At 41.5% G+C, this 24179-nt stretch overlaps 1 protein-coding gene across 8 annotated transcripts in view; it reads right to left on the reverse strand.

The window, feature by feature from the left end:
- LRCH3 (leucine rich repeats and calponin homology domain containing 3) overlaps nt 1–24179 on the reverse strand; it is a 107802-nt gene continuing 83623 nt past the window's right edge. For 3 of the 8 annotated variants that reach the window (XM_050963795.1, XM_050963794.1, XM_050963790.1), the window contains 6 exons: nt 22082–22130; nt 21465–21578; nt 20679–20797; nt 17175–17312; nt 14113–14190; nt 1–4820 (listed from right to left, as the gene is read on the reverse strand). In XM_050963795.1, the coding sequence (XP_050819752.1) occupies nt 4695–4820; nt 14113–14190; nt 17175–17312; nt 20679–20797; nt 21465–21578; nt 22082–22130 (624 nt within the window). In that variant the 3' untranslated portion in view covers nt 1–4694. Of the gene's footprint in view, nt 4821–8889; nt 11692–14112; nt 14191–17174; nt 17313–20678; nt 20798–21464; nt 21579–22081; nt 22131–24179 lie in introns of those variants that run through there. The other 5 variants (XM_050963792.1, XM_050963788.1, XM_050963789.1 and 2 more) reach the window with 3 other exon arrangements.

Genomic DNA, 24179 nt, shown 5'->3' on the forward strand with positions numbered 1-24179 from the left:
TAGGTTTTAAAACTTTATTTCAAATTACCCAGGTATTTGGTTTTATATTATCAGTGTGCTAGAAGTTCACACAACTAGCAGCAAACAGGCAATTTAAAATAACATACACAATATTCTGGCATATTATTACTTAACAGTCTTAGAAATTATGGAATGTATTTACAGACATATAAGTATAGGCAGAGCTTTAAAAATCCTTTACTCTATTAATTACACGTTTACAAGGTTTTCAGAAACAAAATTAGATTGTTTGTAAAACACAGTATCTATACAAAAGTTTTTTTTATAGGTTTAAATCCACCTTAGAATTCCTCTGCTTCTAAAACCAAAATGTCAAAGAACCATTTAACGTCATAAAAGGATTAAAAATCACCAGTTATCACGTCACTGCTAAGAGCAACAGAAGCATTCTCAGTGCTGTAAAACGCTGTCGAGAATTTAATAACCCAGCCAGGAAGGGGCTTTCCGAACAAGTTTCTCTTGTCGCTAGCTCCCAAGGAGGAGAAATCAAAATCCCCTATTTCCTGACCAGACCATTTCAACACCATCAAGGACCATTAAGTGCCAGTGCCACTTCAACGTCTATTTCATAACATTCTTGATCCTCAGCGTTCTTCAGTGCTTAGCAAGGTTTGTGTAGGGTCATAGCACAGTGGAGTTAACATAAACCTACTAGCAAGCGCTACACTCTGAAATGGATTCTTCCCCAACACAAACTCCCCAAAAGGGCAAGGCCACAATTGATTCTTGATTTAGCACACAAAATGAAATCAAATACGTTTTCTTTAAAATATTTTTTCACTGGATATAACAAAAATTGCACATAAATATACACCTCTACCTCGATATAACGCTGTCCTCGGGAGCCAAAACATCTTATCGTGTTACAGGAGAAACCGCATTATATCGAACTTGATTTGATCCGCCGAAGCGCAGCCCCGCCCCCCCAGAGCACTGCTTTACTGTGTTATATCCCAATTTGTGTTATATCGGGTGGTGTTATAACGGGGTAGAGGTGTACCAAAAAATCCCAACCCATTTAATTACAACAGAAAATGGAAGTGTTTTTTGGTATAATACATCCCAAATAAACCGTATCTTGAAATTTCAGATTTGGATTTTCATCCTTGATGTCTGGTCAACATTTAGTGTTTGCCAGCACGAAAACAGAAAATTAAAGAGTCAAACTAATAGGCCACACAAATGTGTTCTTGCTCGAGTGAAATGTTTGTTTAGAACTGTAAAGGAAATAGGAGCATACATCTGACCAGGCATACAAGTATAGTTGCTGATGTAAAATTCGGTTGCACATATTTGTGGCTGATTTTACAAGACACACTGAGAAGTAGCTATTCACTGAAAGTCAGGTTCAACCTCCAAATAGTTAGTTTTCCAAAAATTAACATTTATGAAATGTCCAATTTCTACCAACATGAATGCTGTTACGGTCAGTTTCTGTACGTCTGGAAGCTGGGCTCGAGCAAAAAACAGACTCTCAATTCCACATTAAGTTTAACAGATTTCTTACGGTGGATACATCTAAATATTGCATCCTCCTCTTGATCTATTAAACAAAACCTAATACCCAGGTACACAGAATGCAAAGTATCTAGTACTGAGAATTCAGATTCATTTGTTACTCCCCTTAACAATGATCTGTAGATAACCCATAAGGAAGCATATATGGTCTATGGCAGAATTGTCTATATCAGAATTTTCCAAACGGGGCGTCACAACCGCAGAGGGTTGGAAGATTTTGAGCCATCAGGGAGGAGGGGTAAGGAGCAGCGTGAGGGAGGCGGGGGCTCTGGACGGGACATGTGCGGCACCCCGTCCCGCTCTGCCTGCTGGGCCCTCCAGCAAGAACCCCTGGCATCTCCACTTGGTGTTGCTGGAAGACGCGAGCCAGCAGGGAGGGGAAGCAGAGAAGCTGCTGATGGTCCCATCCTGGGGTGCACGGAGCTGGCTTCAGAGAGACTAGTCTTGGCTGCTGGCAGAAGAATCCAAGGGCTGGTGGTGCTGAAATGAGCCCCCCAGCCTGGCAGGGAGCTGCACCACTGGAGAGGGATGAGGAGCCTGTGCGGCCACCACTGATGGGGTGGAGTGCCCAGTCCATGTGCTCTGCCTGCTCCACATTGCAATGACAATCCCCTCCCAGGTACCCTCAAGAGTGGGTGATGGGAGAGTAGGGCTGGCTGTGGGACCGGGCAGCACAGGGTTGAAAAAAATCTGCCCTGCTCCCAAGAAATATCTGAACTGGCACCACTGCTTCAGGGGATGGGGACAGGGGAGGTCATGAAAAAGTTTGGGCACCACTAGTCTATAGTGTCAGCAGTGAGATGCCATCCCCCTTTCAACAAATGGCAGAGACTGCAGTAAAAAAAATTCTCCTTTCACTGCCACATAGACTTTAAAGCCAGAAAGGACCATCATGATCATCTAGCTGACCTCCTGCATGTCGCAGGCCACAGAATCTCACCCACCCACTCCTGTAATAGACCCTTAACCTCTGGCTGAGTTACTGAAGTCCTCAAATCATGCTTTAAAGTCTTCAAGTTGCAGAGAATCCACCATTTACACTTCTTTAAACCCGCAAGTGACCTGTGCTTTTTGCAGAAGAAGGAAAAAACAGAATGCTTGAAGGACCAGCTCTGTCCTTTGGAAGCCTTCACTTGGAACAAGGTGCTGTGCACACAGCCTGCACCGTTTGCTGGGGGAAGGTGTACCTGCACCGAGCTGTCCTCTTCCTTTTTATGATGCACATTACCGGCACACTCCGATCTTCCCGAAACCAAGGCAGCCACTTACACATTATGAAAATATTTTCTCTTATCAACTGTGCGACTCTAGTTTTAAATATCCTTCAAGTGTTTTTCTAGACTTATGGTGTGATAAGTGGTGTCAACACCAATATGAAGCAAAATATGTCCTCATGCGAAATCATTGAGACAACATTTACCACAAGCTACCATGAAATAATTATTATGCAAACAAATCAGGGTGAGAATGGAATGACAAATCTAAAGGGAAAATTCAGCTAAGCCCAGACTTCTGTGCTCAAATGTTCCCATGACCAGGCTTGTTACAGCAAAGAAAACTTTTAACTAACCTTTTTTCCCTCCCTTCTGCTCACTTCATCCCCTCTTGGTATTTCTGGTTCACTAACAATACCCCAGAATGGAACACCACAAAGACTAGAAGTCTCATTCACACCCTGTGCAACCCATGATAATGGCAGAGGTGTCTTCTGGGATACCCCAGGGAATAGCAAGAGGATTTCACTGTGGGAGAACAGGATTTTTAAAATGTTGCTATATCAAAAAACAAAGTTACTGCAGAGCTGGATGGCAGCCTAGTCAGGGGGCCAAGGCAGCAAGGAGTCTGGACTTTGCCAGTCACCTTTAAAGTAACATCTTACCTTATTTTCAGTTTCCTGTTCACATATTTTGAATTTCCACTTTTTGGGGAAAACGAGATAGGCGGAGGGGAGTAAAGGCAGTTTACAGCACTGTATGAACTACAAGAAAACATGCTTTAACAACACATTCTGTCAAGCCCACTCAGAAATTTCCTTTTGCAAAAGACTGGCACTTTGAAAGCTGAGCGTTATGCCAACACACAGAACCACTCCAGGAATTCAATAATCTCATTCTTTCCTATAATAATTTGTTCCTACATAATTGGGGTCTTCATTGGTGTAAGGGGGTGGTTGTGTGTTTTCAATTGAAAACAGAATTGGATAACAAATCTCTAATGGATGGTTTGATAGCTTATGATTATCTGCACTGGAATGAAAATAGGTACATGATTCTCCATAGGAAAATCTTCAGTCATTATTTGCAGCAGATACAAGCCATAGACCAATTTAACATTACCATTTAGTAACCGAGTCCCCATGATGGGTAGGAGAAGGCATGAAAGGTGGTAAGATGTTTCCCACTGAAGTGGGGAAGATTCCAATACAAGGAGAGATTTATAACCAACTTAAAGCTTAAAGCCAGCAAATACTTTGATTTGTTTAATAAAACTATTTGAACAGTTATGGTTTAGTATCTTTCACTGAAATGTGTGTTACTTATAGGAGTAACAAGCAGTATGTTTTCCCTGGAAAAAACCAGCGCTATCTATATTTTTTGAATATTGAGGACATGCCAACACAGATTAAAGCATCACTTTCAGTCTTGCTTTGAAAAACTGAGACTCATCAGCTTCAAAACACAGTCTTAACCTGTGATGTTTATATGCACTGGAAAGAGCTGGCGTTTCTTAGAAGCAGGGAAAACTCTCCGGGACTCATGGGGAGGACAAGCAGTCTCCATCACTGTGTTCAATGGAAGCATCCCCTTTGGAACTACATCCTAGTAGGAATCTTACAGTTTTTCAAACTGTATATATAAATCCCCTAAATCTACATAGTCAGTTTTAACAGATGCTTCTAAACAACCAGACAAAGGAATTTTCCCCAAGGGAAAACCTCACTTTATAAAGGGGAAAAAATATTGGTAAAAAATTAAATGGAAACTGGTGTGATCTCCAAAAAAGTGGAGAAATGAAGCAAAACATTCCTGTCAGGAATCACAGAAGCTAATTTCCTTCTGAGAACAGAGCTCTGTGTGTTTGGATACACTGCACCAGCAGTAAAGTCTTCATGTTCTTCTGCTTAGCCAAGGGAAACCAAAAGGTCTTGGAGATCTCTACGCAGCAGACAGGTGGTGATGCTGCTGCTTTGGGGGTGCAAGCTCCAGAAGTGCGTGGACTGTCACTGCTACCTGTGTCAAACCTTTCTCTTCTAAAATATGCAGAGGCAAACATAATCGCTCCTACATGGGAAAAACACAACAAAAAGACAAAAACAAAGAAAAGGGATGAAAACCCATTCAACTGAAAAGAAAAGAAAAAAATGCAAATTAAGCAGGACAGTGAAATATGAAATGGGATGGACACCTGAACAAAAGTATGTATGGAAAGACACCTTTACCTCTGGAGAAGCCAGCTGTAAATGTGACACCAAGGTAACAAACCAGCAAACTCTTGGACAATCATTTTGTTTATTCATCAGCGCTCATGAAAAATATATGTACAAATAAGGACTGTTTTCAGGGGAGCAAGTGAGAAGAGGGAAATCACATATTCGCCCTTATCCCACTCAAATGACATCACTTGATGAAATCAGAATTGGATTGACTGTGGGGCCTTTACTTCAATTTGCTGAACATGATCACAGATCAAGAGTACAACAGGAATGGTGTTTTCATTTCCGTAACACAACAGGGATGTAGGGGAGTCCTCAAACACCGTTGTTCAGCTACCAGATGTGAATACGCAAACACACTTTTTAAAGCTTTTAACAAATACTGAGATATTAGCACATGCTTTGGAAATGTTGTGCAATAAATGTGAGAAGTATCCGCATGCTTAAGAGCAGTTCTTGTCAACAGCAAGAGATAGATTACCCACACGAAAACCCTCTTAAAACAACACACCACACATTTGGTCTGATCTTTCCTACTAGACACACAGCAGAAAGCCATGTGACAGAAGAAAACAGAAGAGCACATTAGTTGTTTTATGGCAAAATAGGATCTTATTTATATGCACGATTGATTGGCCTTCGGAAAGGATTCGAGCTGTCAATTAATCGCAGTTCACTCACATGATTAACTAAAAAAACTAATCATCATTAATCGCACTTATAACAATAGAATATCAATTGAAATTTATTAAATATTTGTGGAGGTTTTTCTACATTTTCCATCTTTATTTCAATTACAACACAGAATACAAAGTGCAGTGCTCACTTTATATTATTATTTTTATTACAAATATATGCACTGAAAAAATGATATACAAAAGAAATAGTATTTTTCAATTCACCTCATACAAGTACTGTAGTGAAATCTCTTTATCATGGAAGTTTAACTTACAAATGTAGAATTGTGTACCAAAAAAACTGCATTCAAAAATAAAACAATGTAAAATTATAGCACTTACAAGTCCACGCAGTCCTATTTCTTATTCAGTCAATCACTTAGACAAAAAAGGTTGGTTACAAGTTGCAGGAGACAATGCTGCCTGCTTCTTGTTTACAATGTCACCTGAAAGTGAGGTCAAGTGTTCGCATGGCATTGTTTTAGCTGGCATTGCAAGGTATTTACATGCCAGATGCGCTAAAGATTCATATGTCCCTTCATGCTTCAATCACCATTCCAGAGGACATGCGTCCGTGCTGATGACAGGTTCTGCTCAATAACGATCCAAAGCAGTGCGGACTGACGCATGTTCATTTTCATTATCTGAGTCAGATGCCACCAGCAGAAGGTTGATTACTCTTTTTTGGTGGTTTGGGTTCTATAGTTTCCGCATCAGAGTGTTGCTCTTTTAAGACTTCTGAAAGCATGCTCCACACCTTGTTCCTCTCAGATTTTGGAAGGCACTTCAGATTCTTAAACCTTGGGTTGAGTGCAGTAGCTATTTTTAGAAATTTCACATCGGCACCTTCTTTGCGTTTTGTGAAATCTGCTGTGAAAGTGTTCTTAAAACGAACATGTGCTGGGTCATCATCCGAGACTGCTATAACATGAAATATATGCAAAATGCAGGTAAAACAGAGCAGGAGACATACAATTCTCCCCCCAAGGAGTACAGTCGCAAATTTAATTGACGCATTATTTTTGTAATGAGCATCATCAGCATGGAAGTATGGTCCTCTGGAATGGTGGCCAACCCATGAAGAGGCACACAAATGTTTAGCATATCTGGCATGTAAATACCTTGCAACGCCAGCTACAGAAGTGCCATGCAAACACCTGTTCTCACTTTCAGGGGACATTGTAAATAAGAAGCAGGAAGCAGTATCTCCCATCAGTGTAAAGAACCTTGTTTGTGTTAGTGATTGACTGAATAAGAAATAGGACTGAGTGGACTTGTAGGTGCTATAGTTTTACATTGTTTTATTTTTGAATGCAGTTTTTTTGGTACACAATTCTACATTTGCAGGTTCAACTTTCATGATAAAGAGATTGCACTACAGTACTTGTATGAGGTGAATTGAAAATTTTTTGTTTTGTTTTTTTACAGTGCAAATATTTGTAATAAAAAATAAGTATAAAGTGAGCACTGTACATTTTGTGTTCTGTGTTGCAACTGAAATTAATATATTTGAGAATGTAGTAAACATCCAAAAATATTTAAAATAAATGGTATTCTATTATTGCTTAACAGTGTGATTAATCATGATTAATTTTTTTTAATCGCTTGACAGCCCTAAAAAGGATACATGTCAAAAGTGCTGTTCTTACTGTTAAAAAGAATACAATGAAGAATTACCAGGATTATTTTAAAGGCAAATATCCTCAATATAGGAATAAAAGAGGGTAATTCTTGAGCTATCAGTTATTCATCTTTCACAGGCACTCTTTTTTAATACAAGTCACCTCAGAAAAGCACCCTTACTAAGTAGTAGTACTTAAAAATATCTAGTGAGGAATGAGAGAAGAACGGCCGTACCGGGTCAGACCAAAGGTCCATCTAGCCCAGTATCTGTCTACCAACAGTGGCCAATGCCAGGTGCCCCAGAGGGAATGAAGCTAATAGGCAATGATCAAGTGATCTCTCTCCTGCCACCCATCTCCATCCTCTGATGAACAGAGGCTAGGGACACCATTCTTTACCCTTCCTGGCTAATAGCCATTTATGGACTTAGCCACCATGAATTTATCCAGTTCCCTTTTAAACATTGTTATAGTCCCAGCCTTCACTCAAGTATATGAGCTTTCGAGGCATATACGGAGTTGTGCTGTTGTGTGTATAATATGAGTTTAGGGCCTACTCCTGCAACCAACTCCACAGAGGCTGTCAGCCTGTGCTCAGGCAGAATCCCACTGACCTCAGCGAGGCTTCATGCAGGGGTCCAACCATGGAGAGTCAAATGCGGAATCAGGTCCTTGTATTTCTACTTTAAAAAAACCTGATACCCCATATCTGTAAACCCCTGGAGAATCTTTATACATTTCTTTACATATGCACATGGCAACCTGATTTTCTACACTGCTTGCATCTTCGGTGAAGACTTTACAAAAAAATCTTTAGGTTCTTGGCAATGTGAGAGTGATCAGAGCCTGGACTCCTCGTGTGGAGACCTCGACAGGAGACACACTGCGTAAGTGCAACCTGCAATTCTTGAGGTAAGACAGGTATCAGACTGCCACCTTTCAGCTCCAATAAACAAGGAGGCGTCCCTCTCAGACTAGAGAAAAGTACAATTACCGATAAAATATCTGTGAATTTCAGCCTTTTAAAAATATATAAACAAACAAGGGGAAATGATTTGGAATGAACCCATACCTCAGAGACAGACAGAAAGGCTTAAAACTGGAAGGCACCATTATTGTAAACCCTTGCAGTTTTTATCACAGTGTTCATTAAGAGAAGTTAATAAAGGCAACTGAGTTAGTTTTAGTTCATACGAGTAAACAGTGCAAAAACAGCTCCAGTGGTCAATTTTTAAAAATAACTGTAATCCTGCCTTTTGTGGGGAAAAAACAAGCACGTTCTCCTCAGGCAGAATTCCCAGACAGGAATGTTCTATGTCAAATCACAATGTGATCTGAAAAGGAGGCAAGCAACTCCCATTAACCTACTCCTAGGTTAGTAGCCTCTCCTTTTATTACAAGGCTCCACAGCTCATGCATATCAAAAACCATTTTTAGTGGCAATTACAGCATTTGCAATTCAGCTACATATGATGCAGTGCTTCAGAGTTACTACTGTGTTACTGCTGAAACACTGGCCTGCAGTCGCTAAACTGGGTTTAAGAGCTGTTGACCATATTTCTTAGGATTAAGAGGAATTCATTGAAACACATTCAGGGTACGTCAGCAATCGATTGCTCGGGGATCGCTATATCGCGTCTCATCTAGACGCGATATATCAATCCCCGAAGGCGCTTATATCGATTCCGTAACTCCACCAACCCGAACGGAGTTGCGGAATCGACAGGGAGAGCCGTGGACATCGATCCCGCGCCATGAGGACGGTGAGTAATTCGATCTTAGATACTTTGACTTCAGCTACGTTATTCACGTAGCTGAAGTTGTGTATCTAAGATCGATTTTCCCCTGTAGTGTAGACCAGCCCTCAGAAAAGGACAAATTACTTAATACTCACTTGTAACTGGTCTCTGAACACAGTCTCCTGAGTCAATCTACACTGGGGAGACATGGTCTCTTGCACGCAGCATCAGGAATGCCCTGAAGCTCTAAGATATTTTTGGAACTCTGACTTGAAAGAAGTGGGAGAGCAGACTGGGAACTCAGTCTAAACATTCAATAACTGAGCAGGAGAAATGTGGCAAATCTGGATTAAAAACTAGGCTAATGGGTCCCAGGCTTTGTGGGTAACAATCGATATACTGGGCTAGGACTACAGCTGAATTGATCATTGCCACTACTTCCCATTAAACTGTGGTTGGTCTAATCTGGAATAGAGCTTGTGTGGCTCCAAATGCCACTCTTGCAAACATGACACTGATTTTTGAAGGAGCCGAAGCTTCACAGTAAGTACTAACACCCCTCCCCACCTTGCCACATGGCAGTGGTGCATTGGCACCCAACACAGAAGCTCTTCATCTAGGCAGGGAAGAGGCAGGTTCAGTACAAGTTACAGAAATTTGTAGGACGGCTGATTGAGAAGCACCAGGCTAGGTAATACTGCCCAGAGAAAAACGTAAATCGTGAGCTCCATGTAGTGGCTCTGCAAATACTGAAACAGAACTGATCAGTGTCTAACTACTTTTGTTGGCAAACTCTGAAGGAAGTGGGGCTCTAATATAGAGTTCACGTGACAGTCCCATTAAAACAATAGCGAACAACAGAAAAAGGCAGATAATTAGTTTGGTGTCAAAAGAAAAAGTTGAATGGCGTTTGTCTGCTCCTTTTGACATCCAATTTATGGATCACGGTCTCCCTGAGGATGCATGACAGCGACAGCATGCAGTGTGCAGCTGAAAAATTCTGAAGACTACCTGAGTTTTGCAAACCAGTGAAGAGTGAATACGTTATCAGAGCCTGTAGCCCACAATTCTATGATGCAAAGATTCTGATCATGAGCAGGAGGAAGAGACTAATGGAATAAGGTTGAATTTGAGCTCACACCAATCAAGTGGCCGCTCCAGAAGTTTGCTGTGAGAACCCCAGGAATATTCCATGACACTACAAGGTTTCTGATGGGATTTAAAGATAGCTCATCTTGCACCAGGAACCAGATTTTTTCCAGTGTGGATGAAAAAATTCAGCTCCTCCACAAGCTCCACGCTTGATGTATTTGGCCACGTGTATGGTGTGCTGCTGCAGCTGCACTGTTCTAAGGTGCACTGTGTGGCTGCTCTTTGGTGCTGGGAGAGAGCTCTCCCGGGGACGAAATAAAACCACCTCCAATGAGGGGCAGTAGTTTTATCCCACCAGCGAAGCACTGTCCACACCAGTGATTTCATTGTTAAAACTTCTGTCATTCAGGGGGGTGTTTATTCACAGCCCTGAGCAACAAAGGTTTTAACGAGGCAAGTGCCAGCGTAGACAAAGCCTTGGTAAGGGAAAGCAGCTCAGGATTCATTGTCAGCCTAAGTGCCTATTTTTAGGCTTTGTCTATACTACCACTTTTGTTGGTCAGGGTGTGAAACACACACACCGACCGACGTTTCACGAGCAGAAGTGCTGGTATGAACAGCGCTGTGTTGGCAGGAGACGCTCGTTGGGGGTGGTTTAATTATGTCGGCAGAAGAGCTCTCTCCTGCCGGCAAAGAACGGCTACACGGGAGACCTTACAGTAGCATTGCTGTAGCGGTATAGCTGTGCTGCTGTACGGTCTGTAGTGTAGACATGGCCTTAGTTAAACGAGACACTATTCAGAATCTAACAATACAAGAAATCCAAGACTTTAGCAAAAAGGGTTGAGGAAACTGGCATGTAAACAAACTCTGGAGCCCTCCTGATAGAAAGAATCGTAGGCCATATCTCCTCAGACAGTAAGATATAACCAGGCACATTGACATGTAAAGAAAAAACAGTATTTTTCACACATATATATCACTCTTCATCAGAGGAACTCAAAGCACTTTATAAATGTGGGTGGTATTCCCATTTTATAAATGGGGAAACTGAGGTACAGCGGAGCTGTGATTTTCCCATGTTACACAGCCATTCAATAGAGTTGTGACTAGAACCCAGTGCACTAAACCCTAGTCCCTTACTCCAGCCACTGGACAATAATGCCTCCTCGGTAAGTAGAACGCTTGCTAAACATCACACAAATACAAACTTGTAACAATGTCATAGATTGTCACCTGGGTGTACCAAAGAGCGTTTTTACATTGTACATGTCAGCTCTGACTGGTGATCAGGAAGAATGCACTTATCCAAACAGTTCTTGACAAAAACAAAGCCTTTACCAATCGCTGAAGTGATGTAGTGAGTCAGCAGCACCGCTGTCCTTCAGCTAGAGGAAAAAGACCCAGCGATAGAACATACAGAGTGTTAGCATTAGAGTACAGTAAAATGCCACAAAGCCCCAAAGCTGGATGGAAAGAGAGACAGGAGTGGATTCTTCTGACTCTGTCCCCAGGGAAAGAAGAGTTTCAACTGTCCTTTTAACGCTGAGGTTTAGCTGAAGAATGTCAGAAGGGGAACAAAGACTGTCCTGTCCAAAGTGTGTGAGCAGGAAGGGAAAACAGACAGAAAAACAGAGTCAGTTGATCAACCGTGCAAGTATCCATGAAGCAGTCAGTCATTTGACATCTCAAATACATCCAACAATTTCAAGGAGTAAATTACAACTGGTTAATTCTCACTAAGGAATCTGCAAGACTTCTGTTCTAAAGAACTACCTCCTTATATGCATTGTGTGTTCATTAGTGTGTCAATCTGTCTAGTTTAAATATGTAATAAAATCTCTTCAATAAAAAGCTGACACTTGTCATAAGTGTTAGTTCAAAACCATTCTATTTTGGAAGTCAGAAATAAATTGGATACGGTATTCTTAACTACCACTGGCTATATATGAGTCTTCACGTTCTACATACTTAATCCATACTTTAATTAGTGAAATTATTCAAAATGGCACAAACAGAGCAGATTATTTACCTGTAATTGATCTCTCAATGTAGTATTCTGCACAGATATTGAATATTTTATCATATGGCTTAAGTGTTCTAAAATTATCAACATTTCTGGACTTTTCACCTCCCTCCAACAGAGGCATCAACTGTTAACAAATGATGGATAGGTGCAAATATAGTATATCATAGAGTCCAACTGTCAGTTTCTTTTGATCCAAGACCACTAAGTCACACAGTTTTATATAACTATTCCACTGGAATACGAGTGTGGCTCTATGCAAGATACTACCTTTAGAGAACAATAATTACAGGTAACTCGTTTGCCCTCTTAAAAGGTAAGTATTTCTACATAGGTCCATACCTTGAGACATCCTTCTATTTCTGTAAGCTCAGAATTTAAATGAAAGGAGACACACACAGGCATTTTTTCAGTAACAGTACACTAGACTGGCATTCTCATGCAGACATCCTACCTTCTCTGCTCAGGGGCAGAGGAGACATGTAGGGGTAAATTAAGAGTTCAGCTGGGGAGTCACTCAGCTAAGTATTCACAAAGGCCTTGTTCTTAGGAGCTCCAATCTGAAGCTCAATGCAGATTCTAGGTAGATCAGTTTTGCCTGCCTCTGTGAACCTACATGCAGATCTAGCATAATGCAGTCCACACCATAGACTTGCATTCAGTGCATAGACCTGATGTAGATATGACCTACTATTTCACTTGTCCTCTCCCTTCAGCTCCATGGGATATGAACTCACTGAGTGAGACTGACAAAGTGAATGACTTGGTTTACTTCAGCACCTCTAGTTACTGCAGCACTCCAAAGTAACAGTGGATCCCTCTCTGCAGTGTTCCAACCTCATGCACCAATGAGTCTTAAGAGATTAATGGGCAGCTAAATAAGGAGTTTATCCTAAATTTTTGATGGCTTAAGGCAATCAGCTGTAATACATCTTGAAAGTGAAGCTATCAATGACTTAATCCAGGCAAATACTGCTTTAGCAGTGACTGTCCAGCAATCACTTTCAGAAGTAGTTACGAGTCATTAGGTCCATTTCTCCCTTTCAGAGACATCTTTCAAAAAGCAAACAGGATTAAAAAAAACCAAAAACATGAAGCAAAACTGCAACATGAATTCTAACACTTACTTTATAATGTAAGGAAACATGGCAATTAATGCACCAGAGAGAAAAACAACAGCCAAACAGAGTAAGTAGCTATTAAAACATCAAAGTCACCTTTGCACTGAGATCAGCTGGTGTCAGAAGTGAGGTGGGGAAGGAGGGAAAGAGAAAGAAAAGACAGTTGGACTATGATGTGCTATATTGTATATCTATATTTCCATCTCTTAGCTCTTGCCCCCAGAGAGAATGTGCAATGTTTTGGAAGGTGAAGAGGAATTCCAGAAAATACTAGAGCTTGAGAGCAAGAACATATAACAAAAGGAGTGCAGATCTATGAACAGATGACTACCCATCAGAGAACAGACCAATATAAAGGTTTCTTCTTAGACAATCCAAGTGTTCACATAAAATAACTGAGAAGTAGGTTTTGCTCTGAAGGCAGAACAGAAACCTTGGTACTGGGGGGAAAAACACTCAAAACTATATCAATTTTTATTTTATTTTTTTTATTTTTAAAGCCTCTTGGACTAACAGTAAACATATGGTCTCAAGAATCCTGAATGACAATTTTCGAAACCAGATTCTTAATGCACCTCCTCATTCTGCTTGACAGAATCAGACTGAGTCCAACTATAATGAACTTTCTCTAGATCACAGTAAGTGAAACATAGTCTTTGCAAACCATTATAGCAACTTTATTTTGCTTCCTGAGACAATGCAAAACTAAATCAGCTCTTTACTGTTATATGTACCTGACATGTGAACCTACAGTATTAAACTTTACACATTTGTATTGTCCCCAAACATTTCAGAAATATCTTTTTTGTAAAGTACCATACAATACAGTATACCTGACAATACAGGAATAGGTGGGGATTTACCTGAGGCACACCAATCTTTCTGCAAGCTTCCAGGAAATTCTCCACATTTCGTCTGCATTTTGCCATTGTTAGCTTAGGCTGCAAAGAAGCAGGGGAAGAAGGCATACAAAGTTCTTAATTGGCAGGATTTTTAAAAATAAAGCTTTTGGGTGAAAAAAAAAAGCATAATAAATCGGCAGGCCAAAAATGCATCATGATGACATAAGCTTGTCTAATTCAAAACAGAGCTCTGTTACAGGGTGGTTGGACATTTCCTTAGAAAGGCAGGCATGAAGTGAAAAGCTAACTCACAAAGTGCTGAAATGGATATTTTAATGGAAAAAGTATTTTGATCTGTGCAAAATATACACACAAAGTGTTATAAGATAGGCTGCACATTTGGTGTCTATTTTGAGTGGCTGCAATAACCTAATCTTAAAAATACATTTAGAATAAAACATACATACATAGCTCCAGTACGGTAACCTTTGAATTTCAGAGCAATTTTATGATGGGAACCAACCTGGAGCCTATTCTGAATGATTAAATTATATGCATGTTTAAAACATATTTCAGTTAACAAAGAGGTACAAAAAGAGCCAGATGAAACCAGAGAAAATGGAAGCTGCTGCCTGAGTTCCTTACAAGTGTGTTTCATATGGTTAACAGCAGAGTTCTACATTGTATTTATCAGATTTTTCTTGAACAATGGGCATTTTCTGGTTAACTTCAACACTTTTACACAGACTTTAACTACTGGAAAAAGAATAGACTAGACAAACAGAAACAAGATATAAGATGCCCCTTTTCTCCCTTGTCCTGGCTACCCACATTGTGGGTAACAGTGGACCGGGCAGCTTCTGTGAGGCTAATACTCCCCCCTCTAAGCAGGTGGGTGGGAAGCTGGTGGAGCTTCAGCTCCACACCCTCAATGTGCCAGACAGCACAGCTGAGCTGGTACAGAAGGGTAAATAATCTGTGCCAGGTTAAGGGCTTATGCAGATTTCCCCCTACTGGAGTAAGGAGGGAAAACAGAGAACATATTACGGCTGGGTCACAATATAACCCCATTCCGCTCTCCAGGCACTGCGACTATATGCTGCCTCTTACTCAGGGCTTGTGGCAACGCCACAATTTTGCTCACAATGGAGCGTTGGAACCATCCAATTCCACAGAGGACAGGGCACAGACATTATCTTCATTATGAAGCAAGTTTACTGAATGGCAGCTATATGCATCCATTTTTTGAGGATTCTGTAATCTGCCTAAAATGCCCTCATATCTATTTAGTCTGTTATCTAAACTATGGGGACATCTGCATGATCAAACAAGACCAGAGAAGACAAACCATAATGATACAGCACACAATACAGACATGCATCTGAGGAAGTGGGTATTCACCCACGAAAGCTCATGCTCCAAAACGTCTGTTAGTCTATAAGGTGCCACAGGATTCTTTGCTGCTAGCACACAATACTGTAAGTGCCAGGAAGAATTCTAACACAAGTACTGTCTCCAAAATAAGTCAAAGCAAAACTTAACACACATTTTTCAACATTTTCCCCAGAGACTCCCTTTGGTTTTCCTTTTTTATTTATATAGTCATTCATCGTGTTTTAAAATCATAACAAGCAAAAGAAATCTGCCTTTATGAGAGCAAAATGCACATTATATATTCAAAATACACTTGTATATTTCAAGTAGGCAAGAGCCCACCGGGGTGTCTTGTATAGCTCTGTTGGATTCTAACTTATGAAGCACTGCTGTGGGTATGCTACAAGCAGTAAGGGAAGGCAGACAATTCCCTATGCTCATCAATCTTCAAGTAGTCTATTAGGTTGCCTAAAAAAACCCAATGAAATGAACAGACTTGCCACAACAACAGGATCAATACTGTAAGTGACTCCTCTTCATTTCCTGATTCTCATACCTTCTCTAGCCACATGTGGTATTTTGGTGGTACACATTTTTAGTTGCCACTGATGAAGTTATAGATACAGGTACTTTTCCTGCATTACTTTCCAAAATTTCTAAAGCACTGCCCAAAATATTGCAGTCAGGAAACACAGAAGTATCTTCTTAAGCAATTTCTATCACTGGGTGTACTTCCTGCTACAAACACTCCCAGAATACACGAAGATTAAGTTCCTGTCCTTCTGTTCCCAAAAGTGTGTATCTGGTCTTATCTGCCTTGTGCTCAAGGGACTTTGAACAATCTGATCAATATGCCCTATCAAAATTCCTAAGAGAAAGAGCTGATGGTAATTTAAGTGGATCCAGGAATGGGAGTCTATTCACAATTTAAGTGGATCCAGGAATGGGAGTCTATTCACATCAGTTGAGATGGAATTCTGATGCCTTATTTCTTTCTTATATTTTCTGTATTGTGTTGCCACACATCCATTTAAATGGTATATATCCCAGCTATCTGTCCTTCTCTAAGACCCTTTGACCCTCTGAAATATCCTGTTTTGGTTCTCATATTGAATCCTGCCTTTTGTTTTACTAAAATATAAAAAGTTCTCAAGTCCTATACCAGGGGTCAGCAACCTTTCAGAAGTGCTGTGCCGAGTCTTCATTTATTCACTCTGATTTAAGGTTTGGCGTGCCGGTAATACATTTTAATGTTTTTAGAAGGTCTCTTTCTCTAAGTCTATAATATAGAACTAAACTATTGTTGTATGTAAAGTAAATAAGATTTTTAAAATGTTTAAGAAGCTTCATTTAAAATTAAATTAAAATGCAGAGTCCCCTGGACCGGTGGCCAGGACCCAGGCAGTGAGAGTGCCACTGAAAATCAGCTTGAGTGCTGCCTTTGGCACGCGTGCTATAGGTTGCCTACTCCTGTCCTATACATAGTTCAATTAATAAAATCTGTGTTAGAAGTAACTATTTAAAATAGACACACAAATGTCACTAGTTTTTTATGGCTTTGCTACGCATTCTGCTTAGGCAAAGGAGACTGGTATTTTGTCAGCTCTGCCCAACATCAGAAGATGCTACATGTAGTCTCACAAGGACTATGAAATGCTATGATGAGAGCCAGACAACTACAACACACTGTTACATCTTTGTATACTTACTACAGCAGGCGAGGGGACATGGATGCTGGGAACAGATCGAGGCCGCACATGATTGGCTAAGTGGCAGAGAACAACTCCGTCAGTAAGAGCTGCTCCAAGATCACTAGGCAAAGGCACTTTTAACCGTGACTCAATATTCTACAAAAGAATGAAAAACATCCCAACAAAATATGGATCACACAAAGCAAATAAGAATACAGTTAAATGATTAAATACTGCTACTCTTCTCAAACTTATTTATTATGCAGAACATTTCATAATAGCAAAACCTCTCATGGCCCAACATCCCTCTTAATTCTCTGGGGCTTGGTTCTCAAAAGGTTTCATTCTGTGGACCACTAGGATTCACAACTGACCAGTTTGAAAGCTACTGAGCTAAAAGACAAATGGAGTTTTCACAGGGCAGCACATGGAATTAAAATCCAGGAACTGAGATAAAAAGAATGTTACTCAAAATTGATGAAAACCACAAATCCCAGGGTGAGTAACCAAGGTCCAAGAAATATATTCCACATCCTCCAGGTACTCAGAGAATAGATATACTATGAAAATAGTTGTCTTAAACATAGGAGTGGAATGTAGTCACCAGAGGCAAGAGATAATATTTTCCCTGCAAAGGAAAACTGAACTACTACGTTTAACCAGTTTAAGTTATCTTAAGCAGGAAAAGGCAATGAAGTGTAGTGGTTACAGCAGAAGAAAGCAGGGTTTCAATTCACTGGTTCTATTCCAGTCTCATTCAATATATCATTTGCAGTCAAGCTGTAGCCATGTTGTTCCCAGGATATTAGAGAGACAAGGTGGGAGAAGTAATAGCTTTCATTGGACCAACCTCCGTTGATGAAAGAGACAAGTTTTCGTGCTACACAAAGCTTAGAGCCTTCCTGTTTCATTGTGACTTTTGGCAAATCACTCTTCTGTATTTCAGTTTACACATTTGCAAAATGAGTTTGGTTTTATACTTAAAACTCCAACCTACCTAGGAAGTAGGTTGTGAGGCTCAATATACGCGAAGTCCTTTCAGATCAACAGATGAAAGGAGCTACATCAGTACAAAATATTATTTAGAGAACATGCTGGGTTACGGTTTCCTTTAAGTCACGGATGGGCAAATTACAACCCGTGAGCCGTTTTAAGCCAGCTCATGAGCCGCATCACACGGCTCATCTCCTCTCCATCTGGAGTGCTAGGTCAGGGCCGCACCATGCAGCTCAGCCCCGCTCCGGCCGGGGCGCTGGGTCGGGGCCACACCACGCAGCTCGGCCCCACTCCGGCCGGGGCGCTGGGTCAGGGCCACACCACGCAGCTCAGCCCTGCTTTGGCCAGGGCGCTGGGTAGGGGCCACACCACGCAGCTCGGCCCTGCTTTGGCCAGGGCGCTGGGTCGGGGCCACACCACACAGCTCAGCCCCGCTCTGGCCAGGGCCGCACCACGCGGCTTGGCCCCGCTCTGGCCAGGGCGCTGGGTTGGGGCCGCACCACGCAGCTCGGCCCCACTCTGGTCGGGGCGCTGGTTCAGGGCCACACTACGCAGCTCGGCCCCACTCTAACACTCCGGCCAGGGAGCAAGGTTGGGAGCCACACCATGCAGCTCCCGGAAGCCGCGGCCTGGCCCCACTCTGGCTCCTGCGCACTCCAATCGGAGCTGCAGAGGCAGTGCCTGCAGATGAGGCAGCATGCAGAGCCGCCTGGCTGTATCTCTGCATAGGAGCCAGAGAAGGGACGTGCCACTGCTTTCGGGAGCCGCTTGAGGTAAGTACCACTCGGAGCTGCACTCCCTGAGCCTCTCCCTACGCCCAACCCTTTGCCCCAGCTCTGATCCCCCTCCCGCTCTCCAAACCCCTTGATTCCAGCCTGGAGCACCCTCCCTGCCCCCTAAACCTCTCATCTCCAGTTCCACCCAGAGCCTGCAGCCCAGTTGGAACCTGCACCCCTGTGCCAGCCCTGCTCCCCCTACTGCCCTCCGAACCCCTCGGTCCCAGCCCAGAGCACCCTCCTACACCCCAAAGTCTGCCATTCCAGCCCCACCCCAGAGCCCACACCCCCTCCTGCACCTCAACCCCAATTTTGTGAGCATTCATGTCCCGCCATACAATTTCTATTCTCCGAAGTGGCCCTTGGGCCAAAAAGTTTGCCCACCCCTGCTTTAAGTTCATGAGTGGAAGAAAAAAAATCCATTCTGGTGAAGTGCTTACATTCACTACTGTATTAGCATCAGCATTTATGGAATGAGTTAGAAGTCTTATTCCCTGACAAAGTCTCAAACAATTACAATGATAACTTACATTTCTAGTATCAGAGGGGTGGCCGTGTTAGTCTGGATCTGTAAAAAGCGACAAAGAGTCCTGTGGCACCTTACAGACTAGTAGTCTTATAGTCTATAAGGTGCCACAGGACTCTCTGTTGCTTTTACATTTCTAGGTACCTTTCATCCCTAAAGATTCCAAACCACTTTACAAACACTTCTAAGAGTCACTTCCTGCACTACAGAAATGCAGCCATCTCTGGGGTGAAACACCACAGCAGCATAACAGACCATAGCATTTTTATTATTTATTATGTGTACTGTGGTAGTGTAGTGCCAGTAATGGACCACAACTCCACTGTGCTAATTTCTGGACAAACATAGAACAAAAGGACAGTCCCTGTCCCACAGAGCTTACTCTCTAAGGGCTCATCTTCAGTACCAGGCAGGTAAACGACCAAAGTTACGTTACTCCAGCTACATGAATAAGGTGGCTGGAGTCGACGCAGCTTAAGTCGACTTACCCTGGTGTCTTCACTGCACTGTGTCGATGGGAGATGCTCTCCTGTCGACTTACTTTACTCTTCTAGGGGAGCGGGAATACTGGAGTTGACCGGAGAGCGCTCTGCCGTCGATTTAGTGGATCTTCACTAGATCCGCTAAATCGACACCCGCTGCATCGACTGCGGCAGCGATCTCCCCGGTAGTGAAGACAAGCCCTAAGTATAAGACAGGAGACAACAGGTGGATACCGACAGATGGGTAGTAAAAGGAAACATGATATTAGTTAGCAGTGGTCTGAGCACACCAATTGCCTAACCATTGCCAAGCTTTTTGTAGGCATCATGGCAAAGGAGAGTTTTAAGAAGGGATTTGAAAGAGGACAATGAGGTGGCTTTACTGATGTTTACAGGGAGTTCCTCCCAACTGGGAGGAGCAGCCTGGGAGAAAGCACAAAGATGCTCTTTAAATCTTCAAACAAGTGGGCGATGAACACTGGCTTCACTGGCAATCAGGTGGGAGTGGACAACTTGACAGTGTACGAGAAGTGACATTACATGACAGGAGTAAGATGAAGAATGCTGTAGCCAACTGAATGGAAAATGTTTAGATTGTGAAGTTACTAACATTGAATTTATCCAACAGACTATGGCTGGCACTGGTTAAATGACGCAAGTCCAAAACCACGAAGAAACATTTGTATCATACTTGCAGTGAATTTGCTAAAATGTGTGTACACTAGTTACTGTTAGCACACACCTTCCGCAGTTGCTCTATTAGCTCCAACTCTTCCTCACGTTGCCTGGAGTTCTGCCTTGCTCTGGAGTCTGTAGAATCATTAGGAGGAGATGAGGCAGAAGAGGGAGATGAAGCAACAGCTAGAAAAACAGCATGAAGGAAAGTGACAAACTGCGTTTGATTCGGAGGTATCCCTTTAATGCAGTATTACACACACAGTATGCAAGTTTGGGTACAGTACATCTTTATTCACAAACTGATTTCCATCATTAGATTATTAATCTAAGCAAGGCTTAGATGCTGTTCATTTTCTTTTGCCCAATAAATACTTGCATAAAAAGGATTAATTTTAGATAGCTTTGTGCAACTTTCATCAGTCTTGCTATAAAGGTATGAATTCTGGTATGTACTACAGTACAATGTGAAGTCTATAATGCTGCCTTCATTGCTATCAAGGGGATTAATAAATAGCATTACAATAGCCTCTGTATAGGTGAAAGTATAAATCCAGGAGAGCACAGCACTAATTCCCCACACACACACACTCCACAAATTTGCACATAAAATTTTTTGATATGTTACATTTATTTATTACCAAGACAAAAATATTGGACTTATTACAAATGGGACTCTAATGGTTTATTCTAAGACAGTTTAGCGACTGGTGTCCACAGATAGGTCTCTAAAGCTAATTTGATGAGAATGAAGCTACTGCCGCCAAGATAATGCAATTGTGCAAAAATTGGTTAACTTGGAAGTTAATATAACTTTGTAACACAGTCCAGCTTCTTCCGCTATATAACCTACCTTTGTTCATTTCATCCCTTACAGCTGCTCGGAAAAGGAAACTCTCAGGTCGCTGGGAAGGGTTTCTATAGGAAGGAGGAGCAGCAGGGCCAGGATACAGAGAGGAAAGGTGGACTGAACAAATGTGGAAAGGCACAGAAAAGGAAAGGAGGAGAAAGAAGAAAAAGGTTACGAGTTTAATAGGAAATGGGTTCAGCACTGTAGTAATTAAAAGAACAAAATAAAATTATAACCTAATGACAAGATAAATTACAGCCATGCATGATAAAAGCATAGGACAGAAAGAGGCACCTTCAAGAGTACTTGCATGCTAAGCACATTCCATGCACTTTTACCATCAACTTGTTCCATTTTGTATTTAATGTGTCATTAGGGCAACGCCAATGCCAGAGCCTGGAAAATGTGGAGCCCCACTACTTCCCACAGAATATGCCAGCAGTTCTGTGCTCTATTTACTTATGCAACTCAAGAGAGAACTTAACAACAAATCAGGCCCACAGACAGAGCAGTCCAGCTTACGGATAGGAATGACATCTTTAACAGTCTAGCTAGGCAAGCAAGCAATTTAACCTACTTTATCCCTTCTTTTTAGACTTTTTGCATCTCTCTCCTGTTACCTGTTTGGGTAGTAGGTGAAGCTGCTGATATAGTAGATCTCTCATCACTCTGTGGACAAATAAGTAAAACAGCATTAATGATCCTTATTGAGAGAGGTTAGGACTAGCTTTTCAGAAGTTACCATCCACCTAGACACATTTCAGAAAAAAAAAAATATAAGGGAAAAAACGGCCTATTGTTAAAAAAAGATGTAAAATAGGCACTTGTTTTGCAGAACTGATGCAAGTCATCTTCTTCAAGGAATAAAATGGTGAACGAGGTACAGCTTCTGGAAAGGACAGTGGCAATGCTGTGCTTGAATATTTTTCAGGGTGGGAATAGGGATATTACCTGGTTTTCAATTAAATATCGTGAAAAACATGCAAGACAGCAGCTCTGATCCGAATACACAGCCCGCTTTAAATCTTTGCAAGAGCAAAATTAGTATTAATTGAATTTCACTCTCCTGCCCACCCTCGGAGTAATACTGTGGTTAGAACTAATAAAAGTGCTGATCAAAGATTAGTTAATGATGGATTAATGATTTCTTGTGATTAATGCTTTTTACTATTCAATATAATAAAGTTTCCATAGCAGATGACAATGTACAGGATAATCAAGTTTTATGGTAAGAGTAAACTTGTAAAGAAAAAAAGCAGTGACATTTCCAGTAAGCTACAAGTCAGTAGATGGCTTGGGGAAGAGAAAATAAAAGAAATGGTGACAGGCAACAAGAATGTAAGAATCAATCCATACAGGGATTGAAACCCTGCTAGCTACTAACATATTTGCATGGTTTAGGCTCACTGAAGATAGGACCAAAGGCTAAAGCAACATAAAACCTACTGCAATTTAATCAGGTCAGTCAAGTTCATAAACTCTGAATTTCAGATTAGAAGCTGACAGACTAACACATATTAAAATAGAATTATGGATCTCAGAGTTTTTTGTTGGCTTTACTGGTGAATAATAGCTAGAGATACCTTGACAGATCTGAAGGCATGAGGCAGGGTGGTAGCACAGCCCTCTTGAGCCAACCCTGACAGCGACTGAACACAGAAAGGAAGACGACAGTACGAACGTTAGCAAACAGTTGACAGGATGTGCATGGACAAAATGCACCAGTAAGATTAAAAAGGGGCAGGTACTTAAAAATGTTCAAGTGTGACAAAGATATTAGTGGGGAGAGGTAAAAATGCCAGAATATTTATTTGCTAAAATTAAAATACACCACTACCTCGATATAACGTCACCGGATATAACACAAATTTGGATACAACGTGGTAAAGCAGTGCTCGGGGGGGGGGGGGGGCGCGCACTCCAGTGGATCAAAGCAAGTTCAATATAACACAGTTTCACCTATAACGCAGTAAGATTTTTTGGCTCCCAAGGACAGCATTATATCGAGGTAGGGGTGTACAATTAAAATTTTCCTACCCTCAAAAATATTACAGCCCATGAACTTGAAAAATAGGATGTTTCATTTAAAACAAGAACACAATCACATCAAAAGCAGAACTAAGAACTATCATATTGGTAGAAAGCTCTTCAGCCATATACTTACTGCACTGGTCACCACACTCACTGACACGAAAGCCACTAATTAATTTTAAACCACTAATCAGAATAAACAGATTTATGTACATTTTCAAAATACAAATTTCACATTGAATTGGTTCTTTTCCTAGTAACTTCACGAATGTGCAGAAAACAACATCATCTGATTGGCTCCAAGGCACAAGAACAGGCACAACATCTGGTTATTTTCACAATAAACAATTAAAAAAATGATATTTGTGAGTTAAAATCCCAGTGATAGAAACTAGGCTATCAGAGAAGATGTCCGAAATGAAGCTTTTCAATGCTTTAGTGAGCAAACTGCGCTCACTAGCAGGGTGGTGAAGCACTGGAATGGGTTACCTACAGAGGTGGTGGAATCTCCTTCCTTAGAGGTTTTTAAGGCCCGGCTTGACAAGGCCCTGGCTGGGATTATTTAGTTGGGGATTGATCCTGCTTTGAGCAGGGGGTGGGACTAGAACCTCCTGAGGTCCCTTCCAACCCTGATAGTCTATGATTCTATGATTCATATTTTAATAAATGTCAAAGAGGCAGAAGATG

The sequence above is a fragment of the Gopherus flavomarginatus genome, chromosome 8, assembly GCF_025201925.1.
Source record: "Gopherus flavomarginatus isolate rGopFla2 chromosome 8, rGopFla2.mat.asm, whole genome shotgun sequence".
In the NCBI taxonomy this organism is placed as follows: domain Eukaryota; kingdom Metazoa; phylum Chordata; order Testudines; family Testudinidae; genus Gopherus; species Gopherus flavomarginatus.